This window comes from Nycticebus coucang, chromosome 17, assembly GCF_027406575.1.
Source record: "Nycticebus coucang isolate mNycCou1 chromosome 17, mNycCou1.pri, whole genome shotgun sequence".
In the NCBI taxonomy this organism is placed as follows: domain Eukaryota; kingdom Metazoa; phylum Chordata; class Mammalia; order Primates; family Lorisidae; genus Nycticebus; species Nycticebus coucang.
The window spans coordinates 72,462,398-72,481,497 of NC_069796.1; the positions used below are offsets into that span (position 1 = coordinate 72,462,398).

At 48.1% G+C, this 19,100-nt stretch overlaps 1 protein-coding gene across 2 annotated transcripts in view; it reads right to left on the bottom strand.

The window, feature by feature from the left end:
* The window catches only part of SLIT3 (slit guidance ligand 3), a 677,992-nt gene that overhangs the window by 104,209 nt on the left and 554,683 nt on the right, over positions 1 to 19,100 (bottom strand). For both annotated transcript variants that reach the window (XM_053566757.1, XM_053566758.1), the window contains 3 exons: positions 15,885 to 15,956; positions 4,026 to 4,169; positions 2,584 to 2,747 (listed from right to left, as the gene is read on the bottom strand). In XM_053566757.1, the coding sequence (XP_053422732.1) occupies positions 2,584 to 2,747; positions 4,026 to 4,169; positions 15,885 to 15,956 (380 nt within the window). The remainder of the gene's footprint in view (positions 1 to 2,583; positions 2,748 to 4,025; positions 4,170 to 15,884; positions 15,957 to 19,100) is intronic.

A 19,100-nucleotide genomic window follows, 5' to 3' on the forward strand; every position in this document is an offset into this window, starting at 1 on the left:
TCCCTTTCAAGGAGCACTTAATCTGATGGTCAGATTACCCCAGTCGGCAGCATCCACCCTACACTGATCTTACTGCCCAGGGCGGTGGATGCAGCTGATAGAGAAAGGCAGACCCAAGGCAGCTGGGAAACCAGACGCCCTGCCTCAGGAGCAGCTTTATGCGTTGCTGGAGCAGCCCTCAAATTGGCTCCTAATTACATCAGCTGTCTTTTCAATGGGGGTGCTTTTAGGGAAAGTAAAACGCAGAGTTATTATCTGTCAAATCCAGTCTGTGTCACCTACCCCCCTTCTCTCCTCTGGAGCTTCCTGGAAACAGAGAGCTTTAGATCTATGGTTTAGGTATCGCCCCAAGGCCAAGGCAGGTCTGAACCCTGGTGTTCCTCAAAGCCACGACCTTCGGAGCTCAGGGGTAGCTCTCAGCTACATAAAAATAAAAGCATAGAAAGTGCTCTCTGTTGGGCTTATCACAGCTCCTAATGTGTCTACCTTTATAGGAATAATCTTTCTGCTTAGTATTAATTTGTTTTTTAAGAAAGTACTTTAGACAGGATCAATGCAAGAGCCCAGCCCCTTCTCCCTGTTTGTATTTTTTATTTCCAACCACTCCCACTCCACATAAAAGAAGCCAGGATCCTGCAAATGCAAAGGTAGATGGGTAGACAGGTAGGCAGGCAGGTAGGTGGCAGCAGAGCTAGAGTTAGAACTAAGCTCTATCGTTGCCTTGGTCCACTTTCTATTGACTCTCTCTCCTATTTAATTCTTTCTATACTGCCACTCCCAATCTCAGCCCATAGTCATTCACAAGCAATTGCCCAAATTATGTTCCTGGGAGATGCTTGTCCTTGGACCCCGGGCTGACTCCACCCCTGGTCTGCCGTCCAGGGCCTTAGTACCAACCTGGGGTCCAAGATATTGACAGGACACTATGAGACCAAAGGGTTGGGTTGGCAGATTGTCCTGCTCTCCTCTGACTCTCACTGCCCTGTTTCTTGGGTACCTCGGGTTGGTAGAGCAGATTAACTCAGCTCTGACCAAACGGGTAGAAAGGAGGGGGCGAGGCTGGCATTAGTCATGGGGAAAGGCCCTAGGAAATGATGGTTGCATCTCAGGTGATAGTTCTGGGCTGGGAGGAGATTTTCTGCCCAGAGATGCTGCCAGGCCCAGGCAGGAACCTAAGGAAACATTTCAGGAGATGAGATCTGGGAGGGAAGTCATCTGTTCAGCTGCACCTCCTTTCCAAACACTCCTCTCCTAGACGCTGCGTGCTGTTGAGGAGCGAGCTAGGTCTGAGGATCTGTCCTGCCTCTGCTGTCTGCAGGCTTGTGACCTTGGGGTTCCCCTTCACCTCTGAGCCCTCCGCTTCCTCTGCTGTAGAACAGGGACCTCTCCTGCCAACTTCACAGGACTACTAGAAAAAGCAAATCAAACCAGAAGTGCATAGCACAGCACTCATCGTAAGTGAAAAATCATCCTTGTAACTGACATCACTATTGCGGGGAAGGCAAATTGGCACCAACTCCTCGAGGTGCCACAAAACCCCTGTGTTATCTTTAAGCCCTCTTGAGGTATATGCTTCTGTTAGAAAAAAATGAAATAGATTAAGTTTATCATTTTAGAGACACAGACTGAGGAGTCTGACTTAAAGGACAAGAGCATGTGGTAAGAAGTTCTTCTCTTGGTGACCATTCCACATGTGGGCCTTCTCCCTAAGAAGGCTCGCCTGCACAGAGGCGCCTGGGCAGGGGGAGAGGAACTGCCGTTGCTGACACCCAGATTGTGAGGGTTGGCTCCAGCCCATCACGAGCTTCACACTATCAGTCTCTCACGTTGGAGCACAATGCAGCTTGGTGATGTTTTCCAGTAGAAAAGGACACAAATGATAGCAATTTTTAACTGCCTGTTCCTCTAGCTAGCGTCTCAAGGAGAACTACTTTTCTTTCCAGGACGGGCTGAGAATTTCCCTGCCATTCACCCGCATGTCCTTCCTGGGTGCAGAGGGAGAGAAGTATCTAGAGAGAGCCTGTGCACACGAAAACAGGGCTTTGTTCCTTCTGGAGCACAACTCTCATTATTCTCTTTTGGAGGAGACAGCTAGCAAAAGTGTCTTTCATGAACATGTGAAACCCAGAATTGTAACACAGTGGTTAAAGGTCTGTGCCGTAGTCTGAGTGGGGAGTGGGAGGTCCCCAAGATTGCACACCATCTGCAGCCTGGCCTGTGCTATATTTACTTGTCTATGTATTCTTTCAGGAGTACACTTCGGAAATTAAAAAATAAATCTTAGCCTCTAGAGGGCACAGCTGCAAAGCTACCCCTGCCCCAGCTTCTACCTAGCTCTGGAGTTCTATGGTCCCTGCAACCGCCTCCCCCTCCCCCATGCTCCCATGGTTTTATTTTGTGTGTGTGTGTGTTTGATTTTAAATCCATAAGGTAATTGGTTTTCTGCAGGGCTAACTGCATTTCCCCAATTTAATTTGCAGGAGCCATTACAGCGCTCGCTGTCCTCCAGATTGGATTACTGGCCTCTCCGAGGCTGCTGTATTCTGAGGCAGAAAGCGGGGCCTGGCCCCGTAACCTGATTACCTGAGCAGCGGAACTTCTTGCTCTTGATCTGGCTGATGCGCTTGTTGGCGAGCCGGCGTGGGCTGCTGCAGCGGGCCCCGCTTGTCTCAATGGGGTTGTCCTGGAGGTAGTCGGCCAGCCACTTCAGGTGGCAGTCGCACACAAATGGGTTTTGGGCTAAGTGGCTGTGGGAGGGATGGGGCTGTTAATTAGGAGGGACCTGTGCTGCCTCACTCCACCACCACCCTGCCTGGCCCTGGGACTTGGCTGTCCAGTGCAGGCTCCCTGCTTTCTCGCCCTGGGAGGTCTGGGGGGTGCTGCTTTCAGACAGGACTCAAAGAGGGGGCCCCGGGCCTGTGTCTGCAAAAGACAGGAACAGATGCAGTTGGCATCTGGTCTGGAGACTCTTGTCTCCCAGCTCTTCCAACTTAGAGCAGGATCCACCACTGGTCCCCTCTCTTCTCATCCATGCCAATTCTGATGGGCCAAGCAAGTCATGGGCTTCACACTTGGGTAGAGGCATTTTATTTCTCTAAGCTCAGTGATACCAGGCACATGGAGCAGCTGGCACAGTGCCTGGCATATGGTGGGTGCTCTGTATATAGTCGTGGCTATTGCTGTAATTATCTTCATCATCATGAGAGCACTGTGGGCCTTGCTTTCCTTGGCTCAGTAAGACAAACTTTGCAAAGCACCAAGCACAGGGCTTGGCACATGGTCGGTGTTCACTGTATAGCATCTGCTGTTGCTCTGTGTTGGTTCCTGTCTCTGGCTATGGGGACAAAAAGAGCCAGATGACTTACAGTGTTTTCAGAAGCCCCAAGGCCCAGTGCAGGCCTAGGGCTGAGATCTAAGCCTGAGGCTGGAGCCATCAGAAACTGGGCTGAGATATGTATTCAGATGTCATATGTTTAACTGAAATATTTATGAACATCTGCAGTGCTTGGAAGTAAGGAAACATATCCCAAGGAGAGGGGGGAAATATTCCAGGACTGTCAGTATCAGAGGCTTGGTTTGGGAGGGTGGAGGGGGAGTGGGTTAGTAGCAGAGATGGAGCCTGCTCGGAATATGGTGGCCACAGTGGTCTCAAGTGGGACTCAGGAGTTCCTCTGGATTCAAATCCTGCTCCTTGCTCCTTACTAGTTGTGTGACCTTGAGTAAGTAACCTCTCTGTGCCTTGATTTCCTCACATATAAATTGGGGAAAATGACAGCTTTTACCAAATATGGTTGTTGTGAGGCTTAATGGTTTTAAGACAGGGAAGTAGTTGGCACTGTGCTACGTACTGCGTAAATGCTCAGAACCTGTTAGCTGTGACTGTTTTTACTGTTCTAGCCTCACTGAAGGCTCTAGAACTCCTCCTGGACGGGCTCGTCCTGTCTCCATCTGGGTGTTCTCTGTGATGGGTGTGTGGGGTCTCCTGCTGCTTGGGGACCCGCTGGCAGGCCCGGCAGCATACTCACAGTGTCTGGATGGACTGCAGAGGGGCGAAGAGCCCCTTGGCGATGGTCTGCAGCTTGTTGTCATACAGGGAGAGCAAGGTGAGGTCCTGCAGGTCCTGGAAGGTGTTAACCCGCAGGCAGTTGATCTTGTTGGCATTGAGGAGGCTGCAAGGAGAAGAGAAGCTGGTGACTCCCTCAGCCTGGTCATCGCCCTCAGGGCACGGCCGCACCTGCAGGGGACGGGCACAAAGCTCCCATCACTCATCCTTGCAGCCTTGAGCTCCTGCCATGGAACAGAGAAAGAGAGGGAGCGGCATTCCTACAGCCACCGAACTCCATACACAGCTGGGCACTCGAGTGTGCTGTCACCATGGACACTGTGCCACACACCGCTGTCACCTGGAGCCTTCCCTTGTACCCACAACCTGAAGGAAGACCTAAAACGGCACCCTGGCATGGCATATCACTATCTACTTTGTAATTCAGAGCTTTCAGGAATTGAGAAGAAAAGAAAATCTTTTGCATAATTGTTGTTTGACTCCATTTAATTGACTAAAGGCAGTCTGATTCAGAATTTCCTTAGAGTTCTTTTGGGTCACTGATCTAGTTAAAAATTTGATGAAAGTTACAGGTCATCCTCCTGGAAAAAAGGTATCCATGTGTAGGCCCGTGTGATCTCACCTCTGCCCTTTCTCCAACCGAATCCTAACCCACTCCCCGCTAACTCACTCCCTTTCAGTCCCACCACTGCTTTTTTGTTCCTCCAACACACCGTGAGTGTTTCTTCCCTCTTCACCCTCTCTCAGCAAGGCCGGCTTCTCTCCTCCTCTGCATGGCAGTTTAAACGCCCTCTCCTCAGCGAGGAGGCTCCCTGAGTGTCCCCCACAGTCTCATCAGCAAGCGCCCTGGTGTTGCCTCTCACCCCCTCCTCTGTTTCCCTCCTGGGACTTATCTTGATCACAGGATATTTGTTCAGCATTTGCTTCTGATGATAACTTAAATGACAACTACTCCTTCCTATTTTTAGTGTTTATTAAGATGTACACCCAACTCCACATGCAACTGTAGGGCCTCGCTCCTCTAAGGTGATACCGATCCCCCAGGGTCAACGTTCCCACCCACCAGGGACCCCTTGTGCTGTGGTTGTGGCTCTTCAGACCCTTCCCCCAAATCCCCCATCCTCCCCAAACCGTGTCATAGGAAGTTGCCCTTTGGGTGGAATTCTGGCCCAGCAAGGAGGATGCCATAAAAATTACAGAATTTTCCAGTGTGGAGCTGGCAAATCAAGCAAATTCCTTTTATTAATCTCAGACTGACTAGTTTGCCCTGTAACTAGTGCAAAATCATTTTTCACCCTTTCTTTTTTCTTTTTGCAGTTTTTGGCCGGGGCTGGGTTTGAACCTGCCACCTCTGGCATATGCGGCCAGCACCTTACTCCGTTGAGCCACAGGCACCACCCTCTCACCCTTTCTTGAATAAAAGCAGAACGAGGCTGGAACTCAGCTAAGTAGCACAGATGCTGAATTTTAAAGATTTTTCTGTTCACGGCTGGCTCAGAGCTTCCCTGGTGGGGTGTGACCCATGACATGTGTAACTGGCTGGCTCTCCTCAAGAGTCACTAGATACCAGGATCCAGGGGGACGGCAGTTGGCAACAGTGGGGCTGCCCATGGTGCTAAATCATCAGTGCCGCCTCTCCCTTACTGCAGGCCTATCTTCCCCGGCAGACCCCCTGTGTGCCCTGCATGCAGGCAGGCAGCTGTGGTGGTGACAAGTGGAAGAAAAATTGCCTGTTTAATCTGGCTAATAATGGGCAAGGTCCCAAGGGTTCACACAGATGTCCTCCTGCCTCACAATAGGAAAAAACTCATGCTGCTAGAATATGTCCTGTGTTACCCAAAGGGCTTTACTGAGATCCCATGATTCTCACAATCATCTGGGCAGATGGGCGGACCCAGCCTCATAAGTTACAGGTGAGGAAACTGAGGCAGAGACTTTGGCAGGCTTCTTCAAGGTCACACACATGTGTACTCAAAGTGGTTATGATAATTTACGTCACTAGCGGGCTCAGTTTCTTCTTTGTGAATTTCTTATTTACTCGCCTACCTGCGTATCCCTTTTGCGACATTTTCCCCAAGAATTTCCTGTGCGTTGTGTACTAAATTATAGTCAAGGTCAGTCCATTTGGGGGACATTCAAAGGAATATATTACACTATGGAGCTGAGAAAGTGGAGAAAAGATAGAGGACACAACAGGGCCAAGTAAAACACACACACACACACATTATGGCTACTTTACGAAGTAAAGTATGTGGTAAATGATTAGTTCCAAACCTTGACATTCAGGGCCTTCTGAATGCATCATCTAACCAGGAAATGTTGAATTATTCAGTACAGATCATGTCAGAGGTGTCTGATGACCTGAGGATAGACGACTCCTTGCAACATGCCACGTGCAAATCAGTTCATTCTGTCCTTCTTTTTAAAAGTTGGGAAATTTCATATACTGCCTTACCATCACCCCCTTAAATTTTCTCTTACAAAATTCAAAAGCTGAGGCAACACTGAGTCCACTGGAGGCAGCTATGTATACCTTCCCCTTATATAGGACTTATGCTGTCTGTTTGCCACAGTCTGCAGTATTCCCTACTGAGTACCTTTCACTGGCTTATTTGACCTTCCTTGCCTAATCAGGCATTTCAGACTCCAGGGCAGAAGCATGAGCCCAGTAGTGCCTAGCTCTGGGGAGTGTTAGACCCGGGACAAGGAGAATGGTCACAGGAAAAGAGAATGTTGGCCTGCCTCAAAAGGACACCCCAACTGAGTGCCACCCTGGCCACCCTCTTCACCCACTGGGCCCATCCAGGCCCCTTTTTCTTATCCAGATCCTTCTTTGTTTCCTATTACTCCTAGATCTTTCAGCCTGGGATGTTGTTTCAAAGACATAAGCCATCAAAACGACCCAGGCTGGCAGAATTACTAGGCAGAGATAGTCCCGGTACAGCGCATGTAATGTACGGAGCAAAAGAAAATGCAACAGGGCAGAGCCTGCCGCTCACTCATTCTCTCGCAGGATGTTTGGCACCCTCGGGCGGGATGTGTAGGTGCAGGAAGCGATAAAATTAAGCTGCTTATCCAGAATTAGATGCTGAGGACAGCCTCACTGTCTGATTCCAGGTATCAGCAAGATCTAACAGCCTGTCCCTCTGCCCTCTCTCCTTGGGGAGGAGGGTTGGCAGCTACTCAACTCAGCCTGGCTTCCCGGTACATGGACAAGAGTTGGAGGAGAATTTTAAAAGGACCATAATATGGAGCAGAGAGTAAACAACCATGTGAAATGGGGTTTAGCAATTCTGTAAGAAATCCTGAGCACAAGCCTGGCTCTTTCACCAGAGGGCTGACTCTCCTGTGCCCCTGCCTCTGGGATGCTTGATCTGTCATGGCTCATCCCTTTTGAGGAGCAGCGGTGTAGCTGCCGTGGGAAATGACAGGAACGTGGCATCCTCTCCCAGACTACACTTTTGTGTCTAGGCCTGTGCAGAGGATCTTCTAAAGCACTTTCCATGAGTTATGTTATTCAATCCTCACAGCAGTACTGTGCTTATCTTCATTTTTCTGACGAGAAAACTGAGATTCAGAGTGATGCCTTGACCAAGGTCCCCCAGCAGCAAGTAAAGCTCTAGCCTGACTCCAGAGCTCATCTCTTATCTGTGATGTAAAATCCACGGTCTCTTTACCTGGTTCTCTGTCTGGGGAGTGGCTATTTTTGCTAGCCATCCAATGTGCCTAGGCACGCTTCAGGTAGACAAAGGTCTGGCTGAGAAGACCCTGCTTGCCTCTTGGGAGCACAGAGGCACCAGAAGTCCTGCTGACTCTTGGGAAGGATTTCAGCCTAGGGTGTTCACCAAACTTTTGTTGGCACAAGACGGGAGGTTCTTCACGGAGTTGCTTGTACCTACACAAGATAGGGCTTCTCATCTCAGGGATCATTGACTAAATGCAGATGTGGGGGCTGGTATGCTTGGCTCTATGCTCCTCTCACCCTGAACTTGTACTGTATCTCTCTGGGCAAGCCATGACACAATGATGGCATAGAGATAGCAGCAACGGTGCACCGGATGGGATGTGCCAGTTTGCCTCATTCAAGAGGCTGTCTGGTTCTCAAACTGGAAACTTGGACAACCCAACTAGACCTCAGTCTTATATTCTGTTGAATCCAGTGCATCAGGTAGTTGGGGTGTCTGTGATATTCATAAATATTTCCCTAGAAAATGATCCAACAATCTTGGGGCCACTTGCTCCCAGACCCATCTCTCAAAGGAGCCTCAGAAGTCATATGAATAAAAAGAGAGGGAGGGGCTGAGATGATCAAAGCAGGTGAATGGCAGGGTGCCATTAGGTGCCTAATAGGTGATGTGTGCCACACAGCACATGGCCGGGCACCTGCCAAGCACCTTACAGATAGCGACTCATTTAATCTCCCTACAGGCAAATGCTATCTCCCTTAGACAGGTACCATTTTGAGGACTTGGAGAGCTTAAATAACTTTGACCAAAGTTCCACAACCGGTCAGTGATAGCTTAATATTTGGACCCACGCTCTCATAGTCCAATGACTTTGCTCCCAGCAACTACCCTACCCAGTCCACTCTTACTAAGGGACGGTGGGAGTCACCTGATGCTTGGGGGAGGAGGTGGAGGCACTTTCTTTGTAGCTATTCCCATCTACTCAGAGATGATTTTACGATAAGATACAACAAAAAGAGCCATGCTCTTGTCAGAGGAAATTAAGGAGAGTGGCGTATTCGGAAGCGGGAGCACGTGTGCGGCACCTTCTAAATTTACTTCCAAGTGTGAGCTCTGGAAGGCCCTCTGCCACCCCTCTTCTCGGAGCACTTTCGGCTGCCACATATGTTCCATGTCAAGAGGTATTAGCACTCAGCCCATTGACTAACCAATGTGACTATGCTGCTGAGAGGTAATCCTTTCCAGGAGCTGTTGCCTTCAGGAAAAGCAAGGCCAGAAATGGAAGCCACAGAGAATCACAGACCTGGAGCTCCGGTGGGGGGTCGGGGGTCAGGGGAGGACAAAATGCTTGAGTTGGGGCTGAGAAGGGTTCTGCTGACTCAAGTCTTTCTGCTGGAGGACGGAGACTGGCTGGGGCAGAAAGGGCCCGGGTGTTCTAGTCCCTAGCAGTAAGTAGCTTGTAGCTTCATTCATTCAGGGTTCGGACAGCATGGGAGACAGCCCTCCAGAGGAAAATTGAGGTCCATCCTGATTTGTAAAAAGAACCCACCAGACCCAGTCTCTCAAAAAAGGCCAATGGGGTGAAAGACCGCAAACCACCCCCACTAGCTGCTTCCCTGGCTCAGATCCACTCCTCACTGATGAATGCCCCTGGGGCTCACAGGCCTTTGCTGCAGGGTTTGGAAAACACAAACATCTGGAGTCAGGCTTAATGATAAATTGCATCAGAATCACCTTGGCAACTCCAGCGATTCATATGTTGATTCAGTGGCCCAAAGCTATCACTCCGGGTGGTATTTATATTCTCCACACCTGACCAGGGTCTGAGGCAGACACTGGTTATGTTATGCCAGGCCTCCCACTTCTATGATGTTTGTTTGCAAATACTGAAAGCATTTTCCAAACTCCAGAGCCCAAAGTCTTCTCAGAAAGTTGTGCCAAGAAAGAGTGTAGTAACCCTTTCCAGGAGAGTGGACAGAGTTCTTTCATGAAGGACCACGGAATAGGAAGATGGGCCCAGGCTCTGGCCCAGAGGGATGCTGCATGGACCTCCTTTTACTAAAATAGGGGTGGGGGTTTCTGTTTCATAAACAGTTGGAGGCAGATACATGTTAGGAGAAAGATGGTACCAACAACCGTCTGGCATAACCCTTTTTTCTGATTTCTCAACTAGAAAATACTTTTTAAAAAAGGGGGTTGTAAAAGTGCTTTAGTTATTTTGAAAAACGTGCTCTGTCTGAAGGAGTATTTACCGCCACTACACAGTGGCATAAACCATTAGTGAGGACACCCATTAGGGGAGCCATTCTGGACCCTTGTTAAGTTGCAGGATATAGAGAAAAACTTCCCTCATTGCCATGCCTTCCTTCTTTAGATTTTTCTAGGATTAACCCTCTGCCATCTTGAATTTCTTTATCCATTAGTTGTAATAAGGACTACTCTCTCGCTTTAGAACATTTTATGTTCTCATCCTTCCCCTGGGGAATATGGGAGTTACGTTTGACCTTCAGTAACTTGCTGAGGTCAGTAACCTTGAGATGATGCCTGGGTTACAAACCTCGAGCCCAGGTTTCGAACTCCTGGGCTCAAGTGATGCTCCCATAGTGCTTCCCCATAGTGCTAGGATTGGCTTCCCATAGTGCTAGGATTACAGGTGTGAGCGATTGTACCTAGGCCCACTGAAGAGCTCTGACCCTACCTAGAATCTTCTGTGTACCTGTGGGCAGCTGCTCTAGGCCACACCAGGACAAACCCACAGGAAACAGAAGGAGCCCTCCCAGTCCTAAGTAGGGGCAAAGATGACTTTTCCCTTCTCTCCTGATAATGACTGCACAGCTTGTCAAGGGCTGTGGGTTGTCATGGTGACTCCTGACGCAAAGGAAACTGCTCATGCAGCCATGCCCTTGAGTGGCCTGCCTGAAAAACAAGACTCCCTTCCACTCCAGAGGCACAAGAGGGCCCTAAAACAGGGTGCAAGCAGTTGGGTTTTCCTAAGGGAATAAGAGGAAAGCTGAGATTTTAAGAAACCAGAGATGGAGAGGCATTCCCTGCTTATCAGGAGAGTGACCACACCTCCTGTGACTAGGAGTGCCCTTTCCTTCCCATAGGACTATCAGGGTGGTTACTTTCCTGATTGCCTTAAAGGACTGATTGGTTCTTTAAGAGGGTGAACCATTCTCCCAATGACTGAGCATGGAACGATGAGAATTTAAGTCTCCCCATGGGTTTTCCTTAGGAAGTACCAGCTACCTCTCCCTCAAGAATGTATCACCAAGTCAGTCTACCTCTACTGCTGGAGAGGATTCTCCCTGGCCCCTCTCAACTGAGTCACTAAAAACAAGCAGCTCCTTGATCACCTTCTCGCAGAGATTAGGGCAAACCTTAGTGGTCTAATGGCAGTGAACCACGGAAAGTTTCTTGGAGACAGCAGTCTCTGACTTAAATCGAGGCACACGAACAGCAGCTTCTCCTTGGTTTGCGTTCTTCTTTTTCTTTTCTTTGTTTGAGACACAGTCTCACTCTGTTGTGCAGGATAGAGTGCTGTGGTGTCAGCCTAGCTCACAGCAACCTCAAACTCCTGGGTTCAAGTGCTTCACCTTCCTGAGTATGGACAGGTACAGGGACTATGGGTGTTCACCACAATGCCTGGCTAATTTTTTTATTTTAGCAGAGACAGGGTCTTGCTCTTACTCAGGCTAGTTTTGAACTCCTGGGCTCAAGCAGTCCTCCCACCTAGGCTTCCCAGAGTGCTAGGATTATAGGCATGAGCTACTGCACCCAGCCCAGTGAGGAATTCTTATTCTGTATGTCATAAAACTGGCTCTGTGGATCAGCTGCGACTTGGTAATACAGAAGTCTCTGAAAGGATATGTTGTGATTAAGGGCATGGACTCCAGTCAGACATGGCTCTATTACTGACACACTGGGTTTCAATGACAATGGTCAGGTCACTTCACCCTCAGTTTCCCCATCTGTAAAATGGACCTTTCTACAATACCTTCCTCTTAGTGTTGTTGTAAAGTTTAAATGAGATGATGCATGTGAAATTTCTTAGCACACTCCTGGTGCATAAAGTATTCAATAACTGTTACCTGCTATTATTAGCAGTAGTAGTAAGGAGTCCTTGTGAAACAGCTGGTGAGGGGAAGTGAGCCACAGGGAGGAAAATTGTGCTCACTGCTCTGTAATTGGCATGTTGCTTGGCCAAACTCTAGAGCCTCAAATGGTCTTGTCTGCCTTCCAAGAAAACTAAACAGGTGCCTGAGTTATCTTAACTTATTCCAGCACAAAGACAGTCTGGTTTGGTTTAAGACCTCCTGGAGTGAGTTTAAAAGCTTCCACCTCAAATAACTGTCCTCCCAACTTGAGTGATGTCCCTTTGCATGCCATGCAGTCAATGAGCTCTAAATGATGCTTTTTATTCCCTGGGGAGAGCTGTAACTGTGCAGCTAGCTGCTGTTGGTCAGAGGAGGAAATGACAGCTCCTGGCTGCACACTGATGGCTTTTCTACTTTTAGAGAAGATGGACCTCTGAGCAAGACTTCTGGGCTATACCGGCTGGCTGCCTACACCAGATCACGGTCTCCACAGATGTCCTAAGACCCCAGGAGCTTGGGTGGGCAGGGAATGGAAAGCAACAAGACCATTTGTCTTGAGCACCCAGGGAGGGGGTGGATAGGTCACCTCTGTGGTAATCCAGCTGTTCCCATCCTTGGAGATGGGAGATTATAGGCATGAGCTATTTCACCCAGCCCAGTGAGGAATTCTTGGAGATGGGAATTCCCTGGAGATGGGAACACGTGCCCAGTAGTAACATGTCCTGTTCTCCCTTTGGATTTGGAGATGGCTCCATGTGGGATATTTCAGTGCCGAACACATTTCCTACTGTTTAAATGGGCACCTAACTCACGTAACATCATCCAGTTTTCAGGAGGGAAGTGGATAGACTACCTTGCATCTCCACAGACAATAAGGGTTGCTAGCAATAAGCAATGAGTGTGTGTTTATATAAGAATGGCTGCAGGAACCCAACCTGTCTAGCATTAATTATAGGGAGATATGCTAGCTATTTCAAACACCTGAAGATAATAATAACAGGCTTAGCTGAGTTTCCCCAAAGCCACTACTGACATTTAATACAAGACAGACCTTTCTAACCTTCTAACTATGCAGTGAAGACTTATCACAGAAAGCATCAGCAAATGAGTGACAGGAAGATGTGTCAGAGGGTGCATGGGAAGGGGTCTGTCTCAGCCAGGGAGGAGGCTGTGCTTGGAGCCCTGAGGCTCCTTTGAACTCTATGATTTGGGAACTTAAATGAAAGGGGATAACTCTTGCAAGGCTTGGGACAGGGGGCCATGTCTAGGAGGCATCTCGCAGAACTGCTGAAGCTTGTCCGTGTAGATCTGCTTGCCATAGTCTTTGAGAAACTCTGGGGTATGCTACCAAGAATGGTCAAAAGACCATTCTTGCCTAAAAGAACATGCCAAGAAAACCATCCAGGGGGTGCTGGGTGGGTACCTACTGGAAGCAGCAAGTGTGGTGGGATGGCTGAAAAGTCCAGAGAAATAGGGGAAGAAGTGAGGCAGATAGGACCCCAGGCTGCAATGTACCCACTGTATTACTGGCATAATCCCAGGTGCCAGAAAGGAAACTTCCAGGACCACTTGGTACAGCAGAGACAGCTCAGCTTTGTGATATATCCATAATTGGAGAGCTGGAGTGAGAAGAAAAAATACAAACCTCTCACAAAACGCCTTTGAGTCAAAGGAGAGGAAATTATCCAGACTACCAGAGTATTCTAATCAGAGCCTTCTTATCAGAGTGTCTCCAATCTAACAGGGAGAAATCCAATCTACAGCGGGCTGAACGCTAAATTAGATCTAATCATGACCCGCTTTCCAACTGTGCAACAGCAGGTCAAAACCCAATGACGGCTACTCGAGCCCTAGTTGCTGGTTCTTTCTGGAAAGTCAGGCTGCCTGAGTTGTTTCAATTCTTGGTCTCAAGAGAGGGGGATGCTTTGTTTTTATCTGAGCTACTCAATTCCATCTGCTCAAAATGGTGACAGTAAATTGGGCTTGCCTTCCCAGCCCATGCAAAGTCCTGTTTTATTAATGTCATGAATACCGTCAACTTGGAGCTGGGACACATTTCTCTTTTTCTAAAAAAAAATGGAAAAAAAAATTCAATGTACTCAGTACTACTGTGAAACCAGTTTATAATCACTCACACTTGCATATGAAAAATGAAACAACTATAGCCTAGGATGAAGGAGGGAAGGGGAGGGAGAGGGAAAGGGAAGGGGGTGGGTTGATAGAGGGAGGGTTAGTAGGGGACCACACCTATGGAGCATATTGCAAGTACAAGTTGGATCTATCAGGTGTAGAACACAAATGTCTTAATGCTGTAATTGGGTAAATGAGGTGAAGGCTATGTTGATTAGTAGGATGTAAGCACTCCAATTTGTACAAATAATCAACACATTGAATCCCATAATGGCATAAATGTATTTATGATCTATGTACAAATGACTTAATAAGAAAAAAAGAAAGAAATTAAAAAATGTGTTTAGAGCATCTTTGATACATGGCCATGCACAGTGCTAGGTACTTTGATGCACATTCCGCAACTGTAACGTGTTTAAAGAAGGCATTTTCCTTCCCACATGCAAACCAGCCTGGTGAACACAACATCCCCAAATCTACTGCAAGGTGGCTGCAGTTGTTTCTTCTTTCAGGGGATTAATAGCTATAGTTAACTAGCCTTATGGTGGCAGTTATAACTTACAGTCTCTTTGCTACAAGCAAAGAGTACCATCTGTGAAACACCCAGCTCCCTGCACAGCCCTGGCATGTCCTTCTAACAAATAGCCTTAAAAGCCCAGATTTAAACACACAGATTATAATAAACATTCACACTAGCCTGGCAGAATGTGACACCCCATCCAGCCTTGGGCATCAAGATGTGTTGCCCACGTTCCCCTCTCCCTCTGTGTTCCTGAACCTCCCACGCATTTAGAGACGCAGCTTGCCCCCTGCCCTGTGAACTCACACTGCAGATGGGAAGCAGGGAGACCCCAGGCCTCTTCCTCACTGCCTGTGACTTGGAGGTGATTTTAAAGACACAGATATACACACTCATCGGCACATCTCTGTGAACAGACATTGCATGCTACACGTCCTCAGGGGGCTGGGAGTCCTCTGAACCACACGCCCATTCTACACTCTCTCTCAGTTTCCACACCTATTTTGCAGTGTGACTAAGGGAAAGTCATTTATCTCTCTGCCTCTTGGTATTCCCTGTTGCTCACAGCATACTCAAGATCAGTTCTGAACACCAAGAGGAGCTGTGACGGTCACAGAGCAAATATATACGCATACCTGCATACACACACTCTCCCACACCCACGGTACCTGTGTGTAGACGTTACTGCTGCCCAATCAAAGCAGAGATGATTCTCTTCTGATCACAAAATCTTAAAATATGGTATAAGCTAAATTTCTTTCCTTCTGTCTCTACATCAGAGTTCAATTATCTTCTTCAAACATTTAAGCTCAAATGACCAGAGCAAAATAAATGTAAACAAGTAATCTTGGAGCTTAAAATTCAAGGCAACAACTCTTCCTGTAAATTAAGTAAACATGTACCCCCTCAGCAATGTCTTACCCAGTCGGAGTCACATTGGTGACAATATTCTTGGTAATTCCTTCTCCCCACCCCCACTCTTCTTCAAGGTCACACGTTTATCAGCAGCTCCATCTCAGCTGTAGCGCTGGAATTTGGCGTGTGCTTGTTTTATTTGCACACTTCTGCAAGATGCTTCCCCTCTGTGAGATTCAACACTTTCCTGATTTCTAGCCCCAAACTTGTGCTTAGTAATTCACGCCTGGGCCAGGGTCCTGAGTACCACGTAGGTCTGTGCACACTGACCTTGGCCTTCTTATGGCCAACTCCCCGGTTCTTCTTTCACGAAGGAAGGGAAGATGGAGGGAGTGGGTGCATAGTTTAAATTATGTTTTTTTCCTTTTGGTGTAAATAAAGTCAAAAGTACTCTCCAGAGCATGGTTCAAAGTTTTCAGGTCAGAGTCTGTAAATAGTCCAAGAGACACAAACAAGGACACAGTCCTACTCACAGCAGCTGCAGGGACACCAGCCCATCAAACAGTCCCTTGGCAATCTCGGTGATCTTGTTCCCATAGAGTACCCTGAAAGAGAGCAGAAGACAGCTGTCACTGTGGATGTGAGACCACCAGAGCTCACTCGTGTAAGAGGCTGTCTCCTCGGCCAACTCTGGGTGTGGGACCTCAGGACATCTGCTTCCCCAGACTGCAGATCCCTTTTCCTCATCAGCGAGACAGAGGTAGCCGAGGGCAATCAGGGGCTGGAGGGAAGGCTGTCCGGGAGGCGAGGACAACCGGGCTCCCTCTCGGGCAGGCCAGGCCAATAGGTAATAAACAACAGGAAGAAGCAGTCCCTCCCTGGTGTCTTCCCCAGCTGCTAACATGACTCACACCCAGGCAATAAATAAGCGATGTGGGAGGATAGCCCCTCTTCAATGGTATTATCAGGTTGAGCCCAGCCTATAGAACATTTCCTTTGATAGCCCATTGCCTCTTAGGAATTCCTGAGCGAGTCCTTTAATCTTCCATCTAGAAAGGGCCTGGGGTGTCTGGGGTCATCTCCAGATGGCTCAGGGAATGCTGAGTCAAGGACAGGCTTCAGGAAAAACTCGGGAGCTTCACTGTGTTGGAGTGATGGCGGCTTCTGCTTCCTACTCCATTTTCCTGTCCTTTGATCCCAGGAGCCCAAGAACTCAGAACCCTTCTGCCCCTCTCTCTCTTCGGCCTGCAGTGTCCCTCACACAGGTGTCTCCTATTCACAGTCTTGTCTTTGCTGTCCTGAGGGGCCCAGGGAACAAGTCCACTGGGTCTCTCTCCCCAGGGCTCAGTGGGCCTCTGTGCATGGACCTTGTTGATCCTCACATAGGCCCTGGGGGACCCTGCTGGCCTCTGTTCCTATCCGTAGCACAGACTGCCTCTTTTGTGCCTTAGGACACTGATCTGAGGGCTTGAGATGTGTATGTGTTTCCCTGAGCACATGTGTGTATCTGTTTTAAGTCCCCAATTAGGCTCCGAAGTGCCCCGAATAAATGCAATATTCAATTTAGACTTGGATTGCAAATCCAGGCTGTTATTCTTCTTTGAGGAGACAAAATATTAGGATGCAGAGATAGTAAATGGGAGCCATAAACCAACCCCCCCCCATTTCCAGACACCACTGGGAGTGAAGAGCGAACGTCTCCATCAGCCTGCGGGTGTGTTTCATTAATGTTTCAACAAATTAATGACTAAATAAAAGTCAGCATGATGGCTCAGGCTCACATTTGTAATTCATATTAATGCCCTACTGCTCACTGTGCCAAATGTAGTCATGTCACTGTCTGCTCGTCCTAGCTGATGTCATAGCTTCTAGTACAGCAGGGGATGGTGAATAGCAGGGGTGGGGGCTTGGGTCAGAGGGGCTCTCACGCCACCTGTTATACCTCAGGCAGGCTGAAGCAAGCTGGACCCGCCTCCTGCCTTTGTGTCCACTGAGGTGCGGGAGCTGGGGGGTCTGAGTGTAGTTCTGTCTGATTTCCCACCCTAGCTCTTACCTCGATTACCTTCTCCCTGACTGCCAGGTGTGAGCTAAAACATCTCATCCTTAGGAGACTTCTCTTCAGTAGTTCAGTTAATATGTTACTCTATTTTTACTGCTTCACACCACTTGTCTCTTTATGTCACATTACACTACTTATACATTTATTCAGTTTAAAATTTTTTCTGCCTCCTTCCCCGCAGCTCCCTTGCATGTAGGCTCCATATATAGAGTGACATTATATAGCTTCTTCATGACTGGGTCCCCAGACACCCCAAATAGAATAAAATCTAACACAATACATATTTGTTGAATGAATGAGTACATAAATGAATGAACAGGGAAGGGGTAAAGAAAGCCTCTCCAGCCTTTGACCTTGGTCCCTCATCTGCTGGGATCAGGTGTGCCTGTGTTCACCTACAAGCTCTGTGAGGCCAAGGTCTTATTTGTCCAGCTCCCTGCCACATTCTCAATGCCTACAATATTGCTCAGTATACAGCAGGCACCCACTGAATGGATTGTGTACAGCGGGCATCTACTGAATGGATGAATGAATGAACTGGGGGTGAGCAGTGCTCCATTTAATGCCCAAATATATTTTGCAATTGGCCAGTGGCATGACATTTTCATGTCTGGCCACCAGATTTTGGATTTCTTTTCCTGCAAGACAGGAAGCAGCTCACTGTCCTCAGACTGCCCCCAACTCCTGGCTGAGGGGAAGTAGACCATGGGAACAGGAGGGTGGGGGTAGAGAAGAGGATCCTAGTGGCAGGTGGCCTCTGTGATCTTGAGCACAATGAGCACGCGCTAATCTCACACATAGTCCTGTCTCTGATATCCCAGCCAGATGTTCTATTCGATAAGTGAAACTAATTTACTCTGCAAGCAGCAGGCAGCAGCTGACCCAGAGACGTCCCTGTCCTCAGCCCCTGCCCAGGGGGATGGGGCCAGGTTGGGGGAGAGATGTGTATTCTTTTTACTTGCCCACTTGTAAATTCGGCAAAAGGGTTGCACAGAGAGATTGATCAAAAGCGTGGGCTCTGGAGCCAGGCATCTTGGATCCAAACCTCACGTTTCCTACTTGTTACTGTACACTTTGGAAAAGTTACATTTATTTATTTGACGAGACTCTTTTTTCCTTTTGCACAATAACTGTGTGCCAGGTACAGTCAGTGGTGCCAGACATATAAGCCAGGAACAAAACAGATAAAAATCCCTATCTTTGTAGAGCTTAGATTACCCAATTTCTTCAACTGTAAAAGAGATGACACTAGATTTTGTATTTTAGGTTGATGTGAGGATTAAACCAGTAAGACTCCTAGAACAGTGGTACATCGTCAGTGCTGTTAAGTGCCGCCAATTACTATTTCCTTGTAAGTGTAATCATGATTGAATGGGTGTTAGGCAGGAAATGTATCAGTGTTCCCATGTTGCTTGTGGGGAAACATACATAGAAAGCTCCAGTGACTGTCTTACACCACACAGCAAATTCCACACCTTCTTGTCTCTGGGGGTCTCAGAGGCCCTGGTGGGTGGTTCTACCCAGTGGGCTGCTAAAGGGTTTCAACCTCAAAGAAAGGAAGTGCTATAGTGCTATTCTGGGCTGTGTTCCCAGAATAACGGCCATGAGGATGGTCTGGAGAAAAAGCCTGAAAATCAGGGGAAGAAAATAAGTTCCTGGCTTGGCAAAGTGACATAAATGGTCGCATCGG